This window comes from Chanodichthys erythropterus, chromosome 13, assembly GCF_024489055.1.
Source record: "Chanodichthys erythropterus isolate Z2021 chromosome 13, ASM2448905v1, whole genome shotgun sequence".
Taxonomy (NCBI): Eukaryota; Metazoa; Chordata; class Actinopteri; order Cypriniformes; family Xenocyprididae; genus Chanodichthys; species Chanodichthys erythropterus.
The window spans coordinates 34,921,746-34,943,229 of record NC_090233.1 but is presented as its reverse complement, the minus strand read 5'-3'; the positions used below and the strand labels follow the sequence as shown (position 1 = coordinate 34,943,229).

Below are 21,484 nucleotides of genomic sequence, written 5' to 3'. Positions count from 1 at the left end.
AAGTTTTACAGAACAACAAAAATTCTTTACATTTGTGAAAACTGAATATGTATATCTTCCATTATAATACCAAAAATTATATAATTTAAAAAAAAATTGAGAATTCACATTAATATAAACTTAAACCCACTCATACTCTACTGAATATACAGTCAAAGAATAGATGTACAGTCGTTTCAATGTCCGAATCGAACGTACAATTATTGTGGTCAACAATATTAAATGTCTAAGAAATTCTGAAGACGGGTAGATATCATTCAAATTTTTAAAGTGTACTTCCTTGGCTTTCTTAATTTATGAATGGTGCTCTTGGGAAAATTTTGAGTCACGTTATTTCGACTGGCTTGATTTGATTTATCTTGGGTTAATAAAGTTCTGATTAATTTATTTGGCAAGCTACTTGTAATAAAATCTTGCCCATTTATTTTTAAAGACGGTAAATGCAGAGCTTCAGTTACATTTGGGCACTGCATCTGTACCTGTACCAAGGCCTTTGGAATGCTGTTCAACACCACATTATTCTGCAGGAGTTTATTTCTGCTATACAAAAGAAGCAATGTCGCCATCTACAGGGCACTGCAAGTACGACATCTTGTGTGTTTTGCCCTTTTACTCACCCAAACTTGTGAAAAAGGCTACTTTACGTGAATGCGAGCGCATTAGCAGGTAGTTGTGAATCGCTAGTGTTAAGAGAACAGGACATGACTGCAGTCACCCATGAGACCGAAACCGGCACGACCAGTGCAAGAAAGCTTTGACTTTTTAATTTTACTTAACATTATTTTAATTATCTGTTATATTGACCTTAATGAGCTCTGTTTAAATTTCATCTGTATGATAAACATGACAGTTTTAGTTTTACGTCATTTTTATCTGTTCGCTGGTTTCTAACTGTATATCTAATTTGTTAAGCTTTGTATAATGAACATCATGCTGAAACTGTAAACTCAAACATCATTAACGTGTGTTGTGCGTATCTCTGTTAAGCTGCCAGTCATCTAGCACCCAGCAATGTATCCAATCATATCCCAGGAATTGACGCGCGTCACAGTTTATGGGCGTGTTTTACCTTGAAGCGGGCGGGGCGGGGCTACGAAGGCACATAGTACATTTGCTGCGCAGACGAACCCGAATCAGAGATAACCGGTACCGAGGCCCTCTGCACGCACTTAACTGAGGTTAACATTGATTCAGAAGATAATTTTTACTTACAGTGTTTTGTAAAAAAAACACTGTACATCCCGACACTATAGGCACCACGGATCAACCCAGAATGCCAAATATAAAGATTTTTAGTGGCAGTTCGCATCCGGATCTGTCGCAGAAGATTGCAGACCGACTGGGACTCGAGCTGGGGAAAGTGGTTACAAAAAAATTCAGCAATCAGGAAACCTGGTGAGTTATTTACAGTCAGAATTGATACTGAAACTATGCTTTCCCTGAATGTTTTGGCTATGATAAACGAAATAGTAAACACATGGTAACCATATGTTTTTTTAGTTTGTAGTTTTCTGAATTGGAAGATGTCGTCTGGCGCAAGGTGCCTCTTACAGGCAACAGACTCACTTTCCCAGCATGCACCTGCATTAAGCATGTGACAGGGGGCAGCTAATGCTAATTTTAAACGTCCTGTCTGGCCTCCTCTGCCACGTGAGGAGTCACACTGTTATTAAATGTGCCCTCTTAAAGTGCAGCTTTATCGATGTTTTTTTAATAGTTATTTTATGATTATTGGTTGTAATACTACTATACACATTAGACGTAATTTAAAAAACGCAGGTACAGAACCACTGTCGTATCTTGACTTGAAAATATCATGTTGGCTCTGTTGTTTGTGTTTATATAATTGACATTTAAGATGAGTGGAATGCTTGTGACCCTAGAAGATAAAATGTGTGTCTCTCTCTTTATCTGCTCCTGACATGATAAATGTAGCTAGGTTCTTGACGCAACAGTTTCAGTTTGCTTTTTAATGGTTAAGTCTGATCCCCAGTGAAGACCATATTAAATATCAGCTCAAATCAGATACTCTCCTGTAATCAGGCAGGCAAATATAGATTTATATTGCACTATCTTATCTTTAGTGATTGAGACTCAGCCTTGCCTGTTTTTTTTTGTCTGTCTGTGTGTAGTGTGGAGATAGGAGAGAGTGTGCGTGGAGAAGATGTCTATATTGTCCAGAGTGGCTGTGGAGAAATAAATGACAATCTTATGGAGCTGTTAATCATGATCAATGCCTGTAAGATTGCGTCAGCATCCAGAGTCACCGCGGTCATTCCTTGTTTCCCCTACGCTCGGCAGGACAAGAAGGACAAGGTGGGGGTGAGAGGAACAGCTTGCTTATTAACACGTACACACAGTTAATCATAAATTAATCACATCACTGTTGGTGGATCCATGTGGGCTACTTTCTGTAAGTCTTTCTTATGTGGCGTCAGTGTATGTTATTTGTTTTCTTCTTTTCTGGCCTCTTGGCAACTTACAAGGCATGGATAATTATGCTTGCTCTTTTCCTGTTGATGTGTTTGTAGTTAGCGGTCATGATGATACCCGTTTACAAGTGTATGTTTACGAGTGAGAATTTTGTCTGGTAGAGTCGGGCTCCAATCTCAGCCAAGCTGGTCGCCAACATGCTGTCCGTAGCCGGAGCAGACCACATCATCACTATGGACCTTCATGCATCTCAAATTCAGGTACATGCAGTGAAACGCCTTCCCTCCAAACACTCAAAACAAACCCTTATCTCTCATGAACAGAGATCAGTGACATAACCCTACAGTCAGGCACAAGTAAAACTGGGTGGGCATTACATTTCTTCTGCATTTTACAGTTGTGAGACTTGGACACTGAATTTTTTTTTGTGTAATGTTTTTAGGTATGATTTTAAGTCGATGTGTTTTTGTGTGTTGTTAGGGATTCTTTGACATCCCTGTTGATAACTTGTATGCTGAGCCAGCAGTCCTCAAATGGATAAAAGAGAACATCAATGAATGGAAGAATTGCACCATTGTTTCTCCTGATGCCGGTGGAGCCAAGAGGTGTGTTTTCTCTTTCCTCTCCTGTCTTCTCAAAAACATTGGGCCTCATTCAGTAACCACGTGTATGCAGAAATTTATGAACTATTGAACTATAGAAGAAACTATTGACATTCCACATATAAATAAAACACACACACACACACAAAAAAATAAATAAATAAAAAAAAATTAAATAAATAAATAAATAAATATATATATATATATATATATATATATATATATATATATATATATATAAATAAATATATATATATATATATATATATTATACACATATATACATACATATTATATACATATACACGTATGTATGTATAATATGTATGTATATATATATATGTGTGTGTATATATATGTGTATATGTGTATATATATGTGTATATGTATGTATCTGTGTGTGTGTTTGTGTTTGTGTGTGTGTGTGTGTGTGTGTGTGTGTGTGTGTGTGTGTGTTTGCATATGTATATTCTAAATTTAACAAAAAAAATGTAGCATCAACTGAAACCACACACATGCAAAAATCACATACTCTCAGTGGTCTTATAAACATGTTTATATATTTTTTTATAGGTTTATAAATTTTTATATTTCATAGATAATTTAAAATAAATAAGGGTTGCATGATTTATCGCACAATATGAAAAATAATCGCTTAAACACGATTCTTGGTGCGATTATGAAATTGCAAAGACTGTGATTTATTTTTTCCATCTGAAAGCACTGCAAATTTTGAGTCGCTTATATTGTACATTTAAAAAAGCAACACACGTCAAACATCCTTCCAGACAAGAGAATTATTTATTAACATCTTGTCCAACAAAAGACCTTTATTAACATGTTTTTACTCCAAATTTACATCATAACAACAGTTGAGCATCTTTCTGTGAGATGATGTGGCTTCTTACACAGAATAAGATAGTCGTGTGTTTATTAGTCAGGTTTAAGTAATCAAAACATTTCAACTATTTGAAGCTCTCTTTTGCATATTCATCTTCAATCTATATGACTTATCTACTTCTGCGGCAGTGCATATTTGTTGTTTCTGCTCAAGAGCGCCCTCTGGCTTTTAGATGGAGAAGCATTTACTACTGATCACAGAGCTGTACAGCTCTGACAAGCTGCACGTAAAATAATCACAGCCTTTGCCAAATCTTGTGCGGTTTAATCGCGATAAATTTTGCATCTCTCTCTCTCTCTCTCTCTCTCTCTCTCTCTCTCTCTCTCTCTCTCTCTCTCTCTCTCTCTCTCTCTCTCTCTCTCTCTCTCTCTCTCTTTCTCTCAATCATATATATATATATATATATATATAGAGGTCACTTTTTTTTCTTCTTTTTGATATATATGAGGGAAAAATTACCTAATTTTTCCATGTTTGCTAAATGCCAAAAGCTGTATGGAAACCCCATAGAAATGGTTGGAAATTGCTAACCTTGGGCGAGAGGTGGCGAATTTATGATACTCCAAATTGATTAACATTACAATGAGGTTAAGACTAAATTAGTGTCTGTATGCACGTGGTCTAAATTCGGACTGCCGCTTACCAATTTGAATAATTTTAAAACAATTTTCAGTGAATGAGACCTATTCTTTTCCTCACCCATTTCTTTCCTGGTTTCACTTTTTCTTGTCAATTTAATTTTCTCTCTGTTTTTCCTTCTTACATCCAGTTTGTTTAAAAAGAATGTATTGTATCATATTTTTATATAGACTATTGGATTGCATATAATTTGATTTAAAGCAACATAACCCTTTCAGGTTGTTAAACCTGGAAATTTGTAGTTTATAATGTTGATCAGGCTCTTGAAGACGATGGACATGAGTGTGTTTTACTCTTTTAGGTGTGGAGGGTAAGGAAATGTCAGGTTTTTTTGTGTGTTTATGTGTGAGTGTGTGACTCTCTGCTAACAGTGGATGGCTTGGCCTAAACCTTTAGCTGTACGTTATAGTAGTGGGCATTTTAAAAAAAAAAATCTGTTTGAAGCCTTTTAAAGCTTGGCTAATTTAATCATGCTGATTACATCATGTGATTTGTTTCTGGAGAAATGGACTGACTACAGCGACCCCTTTTGTAACCATTTTAAGGCACTCAAGTGAGTGAGTGAGCTTACGCACACTGGAGTTTGTACTTTGTACTTGTTTTTATTGTAACATTTGCGCATGTGGTATATCTGTGATGTCTGTATGCGACACTTGCAGAGAAGCCTGAATGCATCCATCATCATTTCTCAATGTTGTACAGAATGTTACCTAAGCATTGTGTGTTCGTTTTATCAGAGTGACATCCATCGCAGACCGACTGAACGTGGACTTTGCCCTAATCCATAAGGAGCGGAAGAAGGCCAATGAGGTGGATCGTATGGTGCTGGTTGGGGACGTGAAGGACCGAGTGGCGATTTTAGTAGATGACATGGCGGACACGTGCGGGACCGTATGTCACGCTGCTGACAAGTGAGGATTCGCATGACAGACGATCACTTTCATGCTCAAACACATGCACATTCAGGATTATCTTGGTAATCTGTCATGCCTCCATACAGGCCTGTCTGTTTTAACTGCATGTGTGTCTCTGTCCTCTATCAGACTGGTGTCTGCTGGAGCCACTAAAGTCTACGCCATCTTAACTCATGGTATCTTCTCTGGGCCTGCCATTTCTCGGATCAACAATGCCAACTTTGAGGCTGTCGTGGTCACCAACACAATTCCACAGGAGGACAAAATCAAACACTGCAACAAGATTCAGGCACAGACATTTATCATATTAAAAAAAAACTGTTATGGTTTAAAGCTGTGTAACTTCCAAATTATGGTTTCACAATTTTACCATAAATGTGTAATTCATAAACATATATATATATTTTTTTTAAAGTTATCCCAGGTTAGATTTTACTTGATTGAAAATAAAGTAAAAACATAAATATTGAGAAATAATATTACAATGTTCTCTATCTGAATACATTTTAAAATGTAATTTATTCCTTTGATGCAAAGCTGAATTTTCAGCATCATTACTCCAGTCTTCAGGGTCACATGATCCTTCAGAAATCATTCTAATATGCTGATTTGGTGCTCAGGAAATGTTTCTGATTATTATCAGTATTTTTGCTATAAATTAATATTGCTGCTGCTTAATATTTTTGTGAAAACACATTTTCAGGATTTTTGATGAATAGAAAGAACAGCAATTTAATGCATTCTTGTTGAATAAAAGTATTAAATTCTTAACCCAAACATTTGAGCAGTAGTATAATCTGGTTTTAACCTCTGGAATATTATATCTGATTTAGTTGTTTTACAGATAGCATATTTTTGGTTGTTCTTTGCTCTGCACATGACTGATTTTATTTTTCTCTTTCTGCAGGTGATCGACATTTCTATGATCCTGGCTGAAGCCATTAGGCGAACGCATAATGGGGAGTCGGTTTCGTACTTGTTTAGCCATGTCCCCTTATAACACACATACATATTCACATGTCATCACAGTGTACAGACTCACATGATGGAGAACCATTGCTGGGTCTGTCACACACGCATTATTACCTGAAGACAGATCCTGGACAGTGAATGAAAAGAATGAAAGCCTTCCCCCTTTCTGCTGCATGTGCTGACCCCCCCCCCCCCCCCCCCACATTGTGATAGTAATAATTCAATGCTCCTATTATCTTGATTTCCATCTGCTCTCCACTCAGTGAATTTCACCTGTCACACTGTTATATAATAGTTATTTGCATGTTAGTCGGTCTGGTATTTCTTTAGGAACCATTTAAAACCAGTGCTTATGATGGAAAACCTGTAATACTGGATTTTCTTTTTTTTTTTTTTTTTTGTCATTTTAACTCTGAAGCTTATTGTGTAACTTAAATGTACGATGGACATTTATGAGTTTTGTAACACCTTAATTTTGTTATAGAATCTAATTACTAACATGTGGCTAAATTAGTGATGGGGTAAGCCCCTTTAGATTGCCGTTGTTATGGCAGCTGGATTTTTTTTTTCTTCCTTTGTTTCTCTTCTCAGGTTTCAGTTTTAAGTTGTTTTGTTTTGTTTTTTTTTTTCATCTTTTCAGGGTCTTTTGATAGGGTGAAAGCCAAGATCTGAGTGGACAAATTAGGTCATTTTTTAAAGTTGTGTTAAGATGTTTTCTTTTATGTTTGTTCATGTTTACAGTTAGGCAGCGTTTTTGTCTGCTTGAACAGAGCTGTGAAGTGCCCTTCAGGTTTGCCTGAACACACACACTCAAGTCCAATTAAGTGGCTACCGTGGAATTGGCCTGAACAGTCAGCCTCTGAAACATATTTTTGTTTCTTGCTTATGTCTCTGTTCGTCATTGTGTTTGGTCTTGAAGTAAGTTTATTTTTTTCCCATGCTACTTAATAGAGATAATACATTATACTACAGCTTACACTGGAGCAATATGTGAGATGACAGAGCTTGATTTGATAGATCTATGCCGTTTGCCTTAATGAAGGAGAAAAATACTGACGACTGTATCTTGTCTGAATGCAGAATAAGTAAAGCATTTCATGTATAAACTACACACCTGCTTGTTTCTCCAATTTTTTCCATTTTTACAACTTCATGAATGTCTTTTCTTATTGTGGTGCTTTATGTATCACGAATAAAAATACTTAATTGGTTATTTAAGCGTAACTTCCGTAGGCTACATGAAGCTCTGAAAGCAGTGCACACAAATGTAGACGTTAATAAACAAGTAATAGCCTACGCAAGCGCACTAGGTGGCGCATAAATGCTGTATTTCTGTCTGCTGATATTGGTAATGTTTGGAGATGTTTTCTTGATGTGAATCATGACCTATATGGATTTATTATAAATAAAATATGGAAAGTGATTTGAGGTTTGGTTTACAGATCCTGTTTAGGTCTATTCTGGCTTATAGCCCACAGCAACTGATGAGATATAAATTCAGCCATCCGTCACTCAGCCCAAACAACAATGAAAATAATAGTCATCAGTATTTAAGTAATGGTGAGGAAACCCGATTTGCCAAATTATCTTGTCATTTGTCAAAGTCACATTAAACAGAGCCTTATCCAAATACCAACGAGTCACGAGCTCAGCGTCAAACTCGCGCTCTCCGCGGTGTCCTGACTTTATCTCGCCGCAGTCGGACGATTGCGGGATTACCGTCTTATCTTAACGAGCAATGTTCCCACGGCTCAGTAGTGCAAGCTATCCTGTTATCATCCACTTGTCTTATTTATGGAAGCCTGTTTTGAAGTAATGTGGACTAGTGTATGAGTGACAGAGAGCGCGCGTCCTTTGACACACAGCTCGTTCATTATTAGATCAAATAATATTTCCAGAGTCATTATTGAGGGAATGTTGTGTTCTCTCACCAACAAACAAATACTCGCACAGAGAAAGAAAGAGAAGACAGAGCGCTCGCCTAGTTACCTCCTTTCGACCTCCTCAACTTTTAACCCCGCAGCCGTCGCGCGCAGTGATGTTGACTGACAAGCGCCGATTTTTTACCGAGCAGTTTGCAGCTTGACCATTAATTCTGCACCCTAAATGTGAGTATAGTGAATTTCTCTTCTTACGCTATTTAGGCGTGTTCCTCAGTTTTAGATTTGTATTTATGAAGCTCATAGGAACAAGCAGATTTAGATTTTTAATATGGAGTTTATTGTGAATTTTGTCGCCGTGTGCGAGTTTGGACATGGCGTGTCATGAGTGTGTGAATGAAAAATATGTGTCGACGTCGAAAGCATCACGCTATTGGGAGACAGAGAATGGATGGAGGGAGAAAAGAGAGACAGGGCAGATGAAGGGACAGAGCTTGGCAAAGGTGTCTGAGAAGAGAGGGAAATCGAAATGAAAACGTTCTAAACTCTTTTGCTAATATATTCTCATTTTATTTTCAAGGAGATTTAAAAATATATATGTCTATTGGAGAAACTGCCTATCAAATCAGTGGGATGCATTTTAAATCTATGTATCGGAATTAAGTCAGCAACGAAAAGCTCCTTTAACAATGAGGTAAGAGATGGCAAAAAAATCCGAGTATATGCGAGGATAATACAGGCTAAAGAGAACATAAACGTAAGTATTTGGACTCTGTAGGAATAAATGAAGCTTTTCAATATAGCAGCCTGCAAATCGTGATTTTCCGACACTCGGTCTATAGCCACTTATAATTTATAAACGTTTTACATTTTCAGCCAAAAAAATATTCTGTTCTAAAATTCTCTCAATCGAACGCAAGAATAACTGAAAACGCTAAACTTTTTCATCAAGGCAAAATCATTTGTAGCCTATCTAATTCATATTTCATAAGAATTTAAAGGAATCAGCTGTTTGTGCGCATTCTAAAAGCACATCATGAGTTTGTGTACATTTTTTTATTTTTATTTTTTTGGTAAATAAAAGCTAGAGATCACCTGCTGAAAACATTTTTACCATTTTCCATTGCGCATTTTTTAGTTCACTGTAGTTAAACTCAAACGGGGATATGGCGGATTTAGAGTTCGGATCTCTACAGTCGTGTTCCGGCAGCGATTCCCCAGCGATGGAATTCGAGAACGATAAAGATTCCGGACATCACGGTCGGAGCAAAACCGGGTCGCCGCCACTGCAAACTCAGCTCTCCCATCAGGTCAGCCATGACTGTGCACGTGCAGCCTACCCGAGAAGGCAAATCAAAAATTCTGCTGTCAGATTTTTTATTATTATTATTATTTTTTTTTTTTTTACATTTTGTGATATTTTTATTGTCATTTTTATTATTATTATTGGTGGTGGTATTGTTGTTTATTTTAAGTGGAAATTGTTTATTGCACGAAGGATATTCACTCCGAAGATAAAGCTTATAAAAAGGAATTAATAATGTTTACAAAACAAATAGACATTTTTGTAGCATCACATTCATTAATACATGAGTGTATCATTAGGCCTACATGTATTTAGCACGTAGTGTGTTTAGATCGTTTGTTGTTATGGCTGTCTTCAAAATGTACATGATCTCTTTTTAATTTGCTTTCAAATTCGATATTATTATTAAGTGCCGTTCTCAACTATTTTCACAATTATCATATCAATTAGCCCATGAACTAATAAAAAAAAAACTGTATGGTAAATAAATAAAAAAAAGGTAAAAGAAATGACAGGATACGCATTTTTATTTAAAAATATATATTTTTGTTATTGTTATTATGCTTGCTATATTTGTCAACATATTCAGACAGAAAAAAATAATTTCAAAATCAGCAGAAAATCAGCAGTAATTTCCATTTCACCCCTTCTTTTTCGCCGCTCCTCTCGTGCAGGGTATGGAGGGAATCAAAGTTTATTTGCACGAGAGAGATCTGTGGGCGAAATTTCATGATGTCTCTACAGAAATGATCATCACCAAAGCTGGTCGGTGAGTGAAAGAATTCTTTCTTTCTTTCTTTCTTTCTTTCTTTCTTTCTTTCTTTCTTTCTTTCTTTCTTTCTTTCTTTCTTTCTTTCTTTCTTTCTTTCTTCAAAAACATTTATTTCTCTTTATTGAATATTCATGGATCAACACAATTTGTGTGAAAAAGTTCAGGAGAATCAGGCAGGAGCAAAAGCCCTTTGGAGGACAACAGAGTACACAGAAATAAGGCCAATTTTGTCATCAAATTCAAACATTCTGGATGCCAGATAATATTTAGTTTGATTTATTTCCAAATAAATCTATTCATTTTTAACTAGAATGGGTCACTTTGAGTACATTTGAAATTGATAAACAAATCTCTAAACATATGTGATAGTTTCAGGGACTCTCATTAGATATAAATCTGCAGCTATTTAAAATGATTGTATTATTCCACACAAAAAGAAAAAAAAGTGCCTTTCTTTACATACAATGAGTTCATGGATCAGGATGTTTCAGTGCACAGTATATTGTATATATTGTATATTTGTTTAAATATTGTATGTGTGTATTATTATTATGTGCTATTGGCTCTTAATAATTCATCATTAATCTTTTACAGACGAATGTTTCCCAGCTACAAAGTAAAGGTAACAGGCCTAAATCCCAAAGCAAAATATATCTTACTGATGGACATTATTTCAGCTGATGAGCATCGGTATAAATTTGCAGATAACAAATGGTAAGAACTACAGTGAAATGAATAAATTATAATTTATATAAATTATAATAGTAATATTCATAAATGAATAGAAAGGTCAACTTTTTTTTTATAAAGATGTTTAATTCTTTTACAACAATGAATATTAAATTAGCATATTATTACAAATGTTTAGAGTGGTGAGCATTTTAATTGTATGAAAGGCTACTGAACATGACTGAATGAAAGTGAGAGATGTGGCTAAATAAATGCATGGAGGAATGCAAAGAATAAGGAATGCATAGTGTAAATATGGATTAATGGAAAATGAACTGTGTTGTTGTTGTGAAATGATGCATGAATCATGTAATTATGAGCCTCAGTAAGTGTATATTGTTCAGTACGTGGAGGATCCACACAGAGCAGAGACTCATTTTGCAACCTGAACTTTTATCTTAGAATTGTGGAGCAGACAGAAAGTTCTAATCTTCTTTATAGTTGACTAACCCGTTCCTATCTTCTCTGCAGGTCCATCAGTGGTAAAGCTGAGCCGGCGATTCCAGGCCGGCTGTATGTGCACCCAGACTCACCGGCTTCAGGAGCTCACTGGATGAGACAGCTCGTCTCTTTCCAGAAACTCAAACTCACCAACAACCACCTGGACCCTTTCGGACATGTCAGTAATGATGTCAATCAGACCAAAATGGTTATTTAATTTGCTGATGAACTTGTTTACACCTCAGTTTCATTGAACTGGACACATAGCCAGTAAGTTAACCAGGAAATCTCTTCCTGTTATTTGCTGCAGATCATTTTAAATTCCATGCATAAATACCAACCTCGCCTGCACATCGTGAAGGCAGATGAGAGGAACAGCTTTGGCTCCAGCAACACAAGTTTCTGCACACACTCCTTTCCTGAGACGACTTTCATCGCTGTAACTTCCTACCAGAACCACACAGTAAGCAGCAGGACCCCTATGATCATAAATAAATGGATAGGTTTGCCGAAAGCAGCAGAGTATTCATCTTTAATCCTCTTTTTTTTTAGATCACTCAGCTGAAGATTGAGAATAATCCATTTGCTAAAGGTTTCCGTGGAAATGACGATATCGAATTGCATCGCATGTCCCGTACACCAAGGTGGAACACATATTTTAAACATATCAATACGTACGCATGTCCACACGCAAACATATTTTACTATAGTAGATTATAAAAGCACCATGAGTTTGAGTATGTGAGTAATGATAAATCAGTAATGTACTGTATCTTTTTCAGTTTTCATTTATGTATGTTGTATGCGCCTGCATGTCATTGTGTGTTGCATCTCGTAGCCACTAATGTTGTAGTTTTAGATACACAGAGAATATGTTGTCCTTTTAACTAGCAGGGTTTGGGAACAAAAGTCAAAGCTTTCTGTTGCATGTTGACAGTATTGAATGTGACACACAAGAGAGGGATATTTATAGTGTAACAATATTAAGAGCAGAGCAGCACAACACACTGTCACACAGAGAGGTCAGTGAAGGGCTAATGTGTGTGTGTCTGAATAAATGCGTTTTTGAGAGAGAGAGAGAGAGAGAGAGAGAGAGAGAGAGGAAACAGATAGAAAGAAGAATGAGTCTGATTGGAAAGGGGGTATAGAAAAGATTTTTAGCTTCTGTAATTGTCTCTTAGCTTAGAAATTTAATTAGAAACGATCAGTACTGTGCAAATGATATCCCTTACCCTCGCCGCCCCACCGTGCCAATGCAAATCATGAGGCGGCTGCTCTCTCTCTTTTAACACCCTGATCTATCAACCCTAGTGCCAGTGTATTGTGACTCTTCCCCTAAAAGTACCATGATTTACTTGGATTCTGAAACATCCCTTTTGAGTTTTTTCCTCTAATCATCATTTTTTTCAAATTTTGTTTGGGTCTCTGCTGTAGGAATCAATGTGTCTGATGCCTATTTTGTGTTTTTTTCATAGTAAGGAGTATCCACTTGTACCACGTAGTACTGCAAGGCAGCGTGTAGCTCCGCCCTCTCCTGACTGTGTCTCTCGGTCAGAATACACTGTGACACAAAAACCCAGTCCTGGCTACACCTGCTCCGACACTTCAGGTACATAGTGCAAACCATACAGGTTGATTATTTGTGTAATAATATTTTGATTGATTTATTTACTCTATTTACTAAAGTATAAAAGTCACCTTTTATATAGCGCTTGTGCTTTATAAAATACAAAATGGTTTCAAAGCAGCTTTACAGTGGTAAACAGGAAAATAATGATTCAATGATGCAAACAAACTTCAATTCTGCTCTAAAAAGACAAAAGTAAACGGTCATTATTCAGATGTAATCAGTTCAGTGTTGATTCGGTTCAGTTCATCATCAATTATGGATCAATTCATCTATAAAGCAGTTAAACAGTGATGTTATCATCAAGCTCAGTTCTGTTCTCATCCGATAGTGTCACTGCAGTCATGTCAAAAATATTGCAGAATATTAAGTGTCCCAAACTCAGCATGCCAAAAGTAACCATTATGGAATGTTATGATTTGTGAGCTGTAAATTACTGTAATTTCTACTTTGGAGTTTGATGTGTGCGACCTGCGGAAAGGCTCAGCCTTTGAAATGAGACGGCAATTATTTTCTGCATGCAATGATGCAACAAAAAACACAGCCTGTGCCGTGATGTCTGATTCGAACTGGTTCTTTATAATGAGTCAGTTCAAAATTTGACGGCCTTGATCTTCCTTGTGTATTGAGGTTTGAATCAGGGAATCTTTTCCTAAACATACACACTTCATTTTGCAAGTGGAAAATTAGCTGATCCTTGATGCAAAGTGCTAATTTCTGCTCTAATTTGGTTTAATATTTCACATTTTTAAAATGTTATAGATTTATAGCAAATAAGAATCGATACAATTACTGAATATAAAATTAAAATAAAATTAGTTTTGTTAAATCAACAATTTTTCAATAACTAAACAATATGTAAAATATGCTATTTGGTGTGCTCCTGCTGTTGTGGCAATAATTGACATGATGATAAACTGTTTGCTGACTTCTCTATTTGTTGACATGATATATTTAGATTCAGATGGTAAATTAATATTATTTTTAAATTTGAGTGTCCACGTTAGAGATATAATTTTTAGATAAAAAATATTTGTAAACAAATGAACCACTTATTATTTATCAGTGGAATGGGGCTCCTAAATGTTTTATTTTAGGAGCCAAAATCTTCCTTGTCATTTATGTTGTCTAGACCTTTTTTTCTGTATGCAGCAGAGAGCACTCTGTAAACGTTTTGCCTTCCTGGATGCATGTTATTATTAATTCAAAAGGTCTGTGCCACTCTTCTAAGCAAGCAGCAACCAACTATTTAAACAAAGAGCAATTCTTTTAAAGCAGAAATGCTAATTTCTTTACTGGAATGATTGAAATAAGTTTTTTTTTTCTCTGCAGGTGATCACACCCTCACTGAAACCCCTCCCACGCATGACCCCACATACCACCTCTTCACCTACCAGCTCTCCCCACAGACGGCCCCTGTGCACAGTGCCCCCTGCAGTATGGACACCGCACAGCACCAGCCTTGCATGTACGGAAGCTCTCAGGTGGGCATGGAGGACCTCAGGTGGGCATCTTATACGGACAGCACAACTTACCAAAGCTTTTCTTCTGCAAAAGAAATAGGTGGGACTTTTGGTCCCACCACTGACCTCTCTCAGGAACTGTATCCACAATACACCTGTGAGGTGGGTGTCCAGTCACACTGCATGATGACTGATTTATCACTTTATGCTTGCAGTCGATCATTCAGCCAAAACCAACAACCAAACAACTGGTGTGGGGGCAGCTGAGCAAGTGTGTGTGTGTGTGTGTGTGTAAGAGGGGAAAAGAGTCTATGAATAATTGTGGTAACTTACTCATAACTTCATCCTAAAATCACAAGTTTTCATCTGTTTTTCTCCACAGTTTCTACGTTGTTGTGATTCAGATCTGGCAGAGTAAAATTAGTTCTGCTATATCATCAAAATGCATAATAATAATTAAATTTGACATCAAAATTAATATCATCTACAGTTTAGTACCAAGCCATTGTTATTTCATTTATTGATATAAATATTTGTATATATTTTATATATACTTTATTATATTTCATAATTTTCATGATTTCTGTCATTAGCTTAAATAAAAATAAAATAAATTAATTAAAAATAAAGTTTCCAATTATAACAAAACAGGGTTTTATAGACAGAAAAAAATAAATATATATTAAAAAAAAATATATATATAATATAATATATATATATATATATATATATATATATATATATATATATATATATATATATATATAATTTTTTTTTCTGTCTATAAAACCCTGTTTTGTTATAATTGGAAACTTTATTTTTAATTAATTAATTTTATTTTTATTTAAGCTAGCTTAAATAAAAAATATATATATATATATATATATATATATATATATATATATATATATATATATATATATATATAAATTTAATTTCTTCTTATCCCAAATACAGTGATGGACTCTTGCATGTCTCTTCCATCTTCAGTGATTTGTGTGAGATTTTGTGTACCTTTGCATCTCATCAAATATCTCTTTTGGTAAAGATGTGTGAATCTCTGTTACCTTTACCGCAGAAAAATGTTCATCAAGATACAACTACACCAGGAATTAAAAAAGAAAAAATGTTAAGGAGGTGGGTTGTTTCACTGTGGCCAGTTTTTGTGAAGATTTAGAGAGAATCCTCTCTTTTACTAATATTTCACTTAGGAAATGCTGATGTACAAGCACTAACAAACCCAAACGCAAATGACTCTTAAACCCTAATATCCACCTGAACACGTACATCCACTAGCTTCAGATGGGGGTCCTTTATTTTGTTTATTCTTACTCAATAATAAAGAGAAAAGGGAATGCTGGGTACTGCACGTGTCACAGTCTATTAAGGGAGCAGTGATGTTACCAATCCTGTCATAGCCCAAGGCAAGAGATACAGAGAGAGAGAGAGAGAGAGAGGAGGGGCATCAGCTGGACATTTATTCATAGACACACCATGCAATAAGAATTTCATAAGTGAAATATGGTCATTTTAAAGAAAGTTTTTAATGTTGTGAAATTCATGTTCTAATTATTTATAATGATTTATTGAACTATTTATTGATTTTGACACAATTTGTTTGCTGATATTTATTTGTAAAGTGTTTTTTAAATTTATTGAGCAGTTTGCGTTACCCTGACAAATGTAGAGTTTCTGTGTTTTGTGAAGGTGTTTTCTGAAACTTTAGAATATGAGGCTGAAATAAAAAGGTAATCCACAACCATGTATTTTGTGTTTAATCTAGAGCCAACATGTTGATTTGAAGTAGTACTTTATTCATAGATTTTGATGTTTTGTATGTGTATGTTTGCATGCATACATGTATGACAACAGCTGTGTGTGTGTGTGTGTGTGTGTGTGTGTGACATATCAGGACACAAATTTGTATAATGACATGGGTGTGATATAGATATTACAAGCAGAGGGTGACTTATGAGGAAATTTCCCCATGTCCCAAAAAAAGTAAAAGTAAAAGTGTGGTAGTTTTGGATGATAGAAAATACGGTTTGTACAGTATAAAAACCATTACGCCTATGTAATGTCCTCACAATTCACAAAAAACAAACCTGTGTGTGTGTGTGTGTGTGTGTGTGTGTGTGTGTGTGTGTGTGTGTGTGTGTGTGTGTGTGTGTGTGTGTGTGTGTGTGTTTATGCATGGTCCTGGTCCTCTTTAAGATGGCAATATCCAAAATCCATTTTCTGGTCCCCATAAGGAAATCAGCTAAGTGATGTTTTTTTGAAAAAGTAAAAATGCAGAAAGTATTTTCTGTGATGGATAGGAAATAGAATGTACAGTTTATACAGGATAAAAATTATGTATATGGAACGTACTAATAAAATATGAAAACGTGTGTGTGTGCCTTAGAGGTGTAGTTTCACACCTTGTGTAAGAGTGTGGAAATGGGGGGTGGGGTATGCTATCAGAATTTTGTCTTCACAGGAATGACTGGAAAGCTCTTTAAGGGAAAACAGTTTATCAAGGCCAGGCAAGTTCTTGTGCATTCAACAACAGTTTCTACTTGGAGGAAAATAATTCAGCCCTTTTCTTTCCCCCTTTACCAGTTTTATGTTATCACTGGGGTAAATGACTGACATTTGAAATGTCTATTATTATTCTTATTATTATTATTATTAGGTTTTGTGGACAAACAACACTGCACTGAAAGCAGTCTTTTTTCATTTATAATCAAAATCGCTGATCATCTTTTGAAATTAAGTAATGTTTAAGTTATATGAACTCTGAATAATATGCCTGCTATCATTAAATCGTCCTGTCTCAGCAGAACTGTTTTGGGTGTCTCCTACAGATGAAAATCTGAACCCAAATCAAGTCTTTAAAAAGCCTATGACCCTGACTGGATTTCCCGGCCCAGCTAAGCACTTATTTACTGCTAATTAAGTGATCTGAGCTCATTTTCTCAATCCTAATAGCATCATCCAGCTCCTCCAGGAAACACGCCGCTGCTCCCAGTACACTCTGGCACATGCACATGGTCCAATAAGGGCCCTTTTACCTCCCTGACATTAGCCTGTAATGCTATTAACCCGTTCATCGTTAAGATGCCCACTTAAGCAAAATGCGAAAGATACCCACTTAACCGGATTTATTGCAGAGTGGAAAGAGATCGAAAAGTGTACATAATGTTAATGTGGAGTTGTTAGGAGTGCAGCTCACAACTAATCTATGTATTCATAATTGTGTCTTCTTGTTCCTCATTTCCATCTTTGATCTGAAGAACCTTTATCAGTTTACTGAGACCCAATAGAGTTTTGATTTAAGCACTGGCTTAAGGTCATTTCATCTGTTTTTTGTTTTGTTTTGTTTTTGTTTGTTGTTTTAATGTATTCCCAACATTGTTAAAAACAAATGTTTAATCATGGGGGTATTATAATTAATTCAGTAAGAAAGTTTTTTTTTTTTTTTTTTTAAAGAATGCTTAGTTTTATTCAGCAAAGATGCATTAAATTGATCAAAAGTGACAGTAAAGACATTGATAATGTTTTAAAAGAGTCCTATTTCAAAAAAATGCTTTCTAATCATCATCACAGCAATAAATTACATTTTAAAATATACTGAAATAGAAAAGTTATTTTAAATTGTTATAATATTTCACAACATTACTATTTTGCTGTATTTTTCATGAAATAAATGCAGCCTTGGTGAGCATAACAGACTAATTTCTAAACATTAAAAAAATCTTACCAACCCTAAACTTTTGAATGGTAAACTGTAGAGTCATAATAAAGTTACTCATTATTAAGTTAAAAGTGGACGATATAGGCATTGTGATTTAACTGAATTTAAAGCAAGAAAGTTCTTTAATTATACAGTGAAACGTTTTACCCAAAGGTTATAAAAGTATTTTATTAAATAAAGTCTTAAATATAAAAATATTTGAACAAATATTTTTTGGTCACACTTTACATTACGGTCCAACTCTCACTACAACTTTTGCCTCAGTAAACTCTGATTATTAATAGTTAGTAAGGTAGTTGTTAAGTTTAGGAAATGGGTAAGATTGAGGGATATAGAATATGCTCATGCAGAATAAAGCATTAATATGTTCTTTATAAGTACTAATAAACAGCAAATTTCATTGTAGCATGCTAGTAAGCAACTAGTTAATAGTGAGAATTGGACCCTATCTTTTACGTTCTTCATTTAAACTGAAATATTTCTCTATATTTTTTTTTAAATACTTCAATATTTATGCCAATAAACCTCAACTGAACCTGATAGAGAGGCAGAATTCAGTCAGCAGTTGTCAATAATCAGTAAATACCAGCAGCCATAGAGATTCAGAGGGGGTCAGTGCATGATTGTGTGTGCTTGTTTGTATCTAGTGCTTAGTGGACCAGAAAACACTCATATGGAAGCCCCTCCCCCAACAGTTCATCCAAAGAAGACTGTTCCCTATGGAGACCTCATAATCCTCAAAGTCAAAGCCTGTAGCCAAACACAGACAGAAAAGGCCTGAGCAGACTCCTCAAAAACATTGCATTGTTAATGTAGATTTTCTGTAATCAAAAACTAATTCAAAAACAGTATGTACTCCTTTTATCTGCTCAAATAATATGATATCTGTATTACACTACTGATAATGTATGGAATAATTTAGATTTTTAAGAAGTTAATTAAGTATAAGTATTTAAGTTAAATATATATTTAATCCTCCAAAGAACTGTCCAATTGACCCCACTTTTTTCATTTATTGTTTTTTTATTTACTGATTACTGCGTTTTATATGTACAATGATTCGATGAACATAAATGCACAAATGGCCGCCAGACAATCAAGAGTGTGGAAAAGAGTTAGACTGAACTAATGATGCATGGTGGTGGTGGGGAGGCATGGGCCACCCCCGATTACACCCCCACCCCCCCAGCGCACCCCACCTCCAAATGTTCTGGGGCAGTGTGCTTCGGCAGCAAGGAGCCACTGTCACTCTCCATTAGCAAGATAGCCCTAATCCCTCCCATGCAAAACTGCCATAATGATATCACTAACCACGAGTGGCACCGCCGGTCATGCAGTGTCTGTGTATGTGTGTGTATGTGTGCGAGACCTAATGTCCACAGCTTGACCTTTCACAAACACTTGTTTCACTAATCTGAACCTTTTTTAAAATGCCTTCCTACATCTTTTGTGTCTACTTGAATATGGTTTGAGCAAAATGAGATGTTTAGCCTCCTACCTGACCTCAAAGAAAATATTGTTTTTGAAAGACCATTTCATAATCAGATCACAATCAGAAAACATGTTTTGTCCTCCATATATATGGCCTACAATTACAGTGCAGAATTTTTCAACACCTTATACAGGTGCTGGTCATATAATTAGAATAATATAATTAGATTATAATTAGATATTCTAGATTATAATTAGATTATAAATAGAATATTATCAAAAAGTTGATTTATTTCTAATTCCATTCAAAAAGTGAAACTTGTATATTATATTCATTCATTACACACAGACTGATATATTTCAAATGTTTATTCTTTTAATTTTGATGATTATAACTGACAACTAAGGAAAATCCCAAATTCAGTATCTAAGAAAATTAGAATATTACTTAAGACCAAAACAAAGAAAGGATTTTTAGAAATCTTGGCCAACTGAAAAGTATGAACATGAAAAGTATGAGCATGTACAGCACTCAATACTTAGTTGGGGCTCCTTTTGCCTGAATTACTGCAGCAATGCGGCGTGGCATGGAGTCGATCAGTCTGTGGCACTGCTCAGGTGTTATGAGAGCCCAGGTTGCTCTGATAGTGGCCTTCAGTTCTTCTGCATTGTTGGGTCTGGCATATCGCATCTTCCTCTTCACAACATACCATAGATTTTCTATGGGGTTAAGGTCAGCGAGTTTGCTGGCCAATTAAGAACAGGGATACCATGGTCCTTAATCCAGGTACTGGTAGCTTTGGCACTGTGTGCAGGTGCCATGTCCTGTCTGAAAATGAAATCTGCATCTCCATAAAGTTGGTCAGCAGCAGGAAGCATGAAGTGCTCTAAAACGTCCTGGTATACGGTTGCGTTGACCTTGGACTTCAGAAAACACAGTGGCCAACACCAGCAGATGACATGGCATCCCAAACCATCACTGACTGTGGAAACTTTACACTGGACCTCAAGCAACATGGATTGTGTGCCTCTCCTCTCTTCCTCCAGACTCTGGGACCCTGATTTCCAAAGGAAATGCAAAATTTACTTTCATCAGAGAACATAACTTTGGACCACTCAGCAGCAGTCCAGTCCTTTTTGTCTTTAGCCCAGGCGAGATGCTTCTGACGCTGTCTGTTGTTCAAGAGTGGCTTGACACAAGGAATGCAACAGCTGAAACCCATGTCTTGCATACGTCTGTGCGTAGTGGTTCTTGAAGCACTGACTCCAGCTGTAGTCCACTCTTTGTGAATCTCCCCCACATTTGAATGGGTTTTGTTTCACAATCCTCTCCAGGGTGCGGTTATCCCTATTGCTTGTACACTTTTTTTCTACCACATCTTTTTCTTCCCTTCGCCTCTCTATTAATGTTTAATGTAAACCTTTTGTGTCTTGCCCTCCTTGTGCAAGGTATCAATGGGCGTCTTTTGGACAACTGTCAAGTCAGCAGTCTTCCCCATGACTGTGTAGCCTACAGAACTAGACTGAGAGACCATTTAAAGGCCTTTGCAGGTGTTTTGAGTTTATTAGCTGATTAGAGTGTGGCACCAAGTGTCTTCAATATTGAACCTTTTCACAATATTCTAATTTTCTGAGATA

The 21,484-nt window shown here is 35.9% G+C and overlaps 2 protein-coding genes across 10 annotated transcripts; both read left to right on the top strand.

The window, feature by feature from the left end:
• The first annotated feature begins 1,097 nt into the window (after positions 1-1,097).
• On the top strand, positions 1,098-7,831 carry prps1a (phosphoribosyl pyrophosphate synthetase 1A). Of its 2 annotated transcripts, none has more exons than XM_067406421.1 (7): positions 1,098-1,395; positions 2,133-2,316; positions 2,595-2,693; positions 2,914-3,038; positions 5,313-5,486; positions 5,619-5,778; positions 6,397-7,831. In XM_067406421.1, the coding sequence occupies exons 1-7, from the start codon at positions 1,274-1,276 to the stop codon at positions 6,487-6,489; spliced, it is 957 nt and encodes a 318-aa protein (XP_067262522.1). In that variant the 5' UTR covers positions 1,098-1,273; the 3' UTR covers positions 6,490-7,831. The 2 variants fall into 2 exon arrangements, with proteins under 2 accessions (XP_067262522.1, XP_067262521.1); XM_067406420.1 differs by having other exon boundaries at positions 2,133-2,322; positions 6,397-7,830.
• A 408-nt stretch (positions 7,832-8,239) lies between these two features.
• tbx5b (T-box transcription factor 5b) lies at positions 8,240-15,264 on the top strand. 8 transcript variants are annotated; one of them, XM_067406413.1, is made up of 9 exons: positions 8,240-8,569; positions 9,480-9,651; positions 10,322-10,416; positions 11,014-11,133; positions 11,620-11,767; positions 11,900-12,052; positions 12,142-12,233; positions 13,065-13,198; positions 14,549-15,264. In XM_067406413.1, exons 2-9 carry the CDS (start codon positions 9,508-9,510, stop codon positions 14,944-14,946), a joined length of 1,284 nt encoding a protein of 427 aa, XP_067262514.1. In that variant the 5' UTR covers positions 8,240-8,569; positions 9,480-9,507; the 3' UTR covers positions 14,947-15,264. The 8 variants fall into 8 exon arrangements, with proteins under 8 accessions (XP_067262514.1, XP_067262516.1, XP_067262515.1 ...); XM_067406414.1 differs by lacking the exon at positions 8,240-8,569 and adding an exon at positions 8,576-9,035; XM_067406412.1 differs by lacking the exon at positions 8,240-8,569 and adding an exon at positions 8,576-9,098.
• The last annotated feature ends 6,220 nt before the right edge of the window (positions 15,265-21,484 follow it).

Excerpts from the sequence above, each read along its gene's own strand:
- prps1a (XM_067406420.1), top strand. The coding sequence starts at position 1,274 with ATGCCAAATATAAAGATTTTTAGTGGCAGTTCGCATCCGGATCTGTCG. Across the intron at positions 3,039-5,312 it reads GATGCCGGTGGAGCCAAGAG|AGTGACATCCATCGCAGACC; the intron begins GTGTGTTTTCTC and ends TCGTTTTATCAG. Across the intron at positions 5,487-5,618 it reads GTATGTCACGCTGCTGACAA|ACTGGTGTCTGCTGGAGCCA; the intron begins GTGAGGATTCGC and ends GTCCTCTATCAG.
- tbx5b (XM_067406413.1), top strand. The coding sequence starts at position 9,508 with ATGGCGGATTTAGAGTTCGGATCTCTACAGTCGTGTTCCGGCAGCGAT. Across the intron at positions 11,134-11,619 it reads AAATTTGCAGATAACAAATG|GTCCATCAGTGGTAAAGCTG; the intron begins GTAAGAACTACA and ends TCTTCTCTGCAG. Across the intron at positions 12,234-13,064 it reads CGCATGTCCCGTACACCAAG|TAAGGAGTATCCACTTGTAC; the intron begins GTGGAACACATA and ends TTTTTTTCATAG.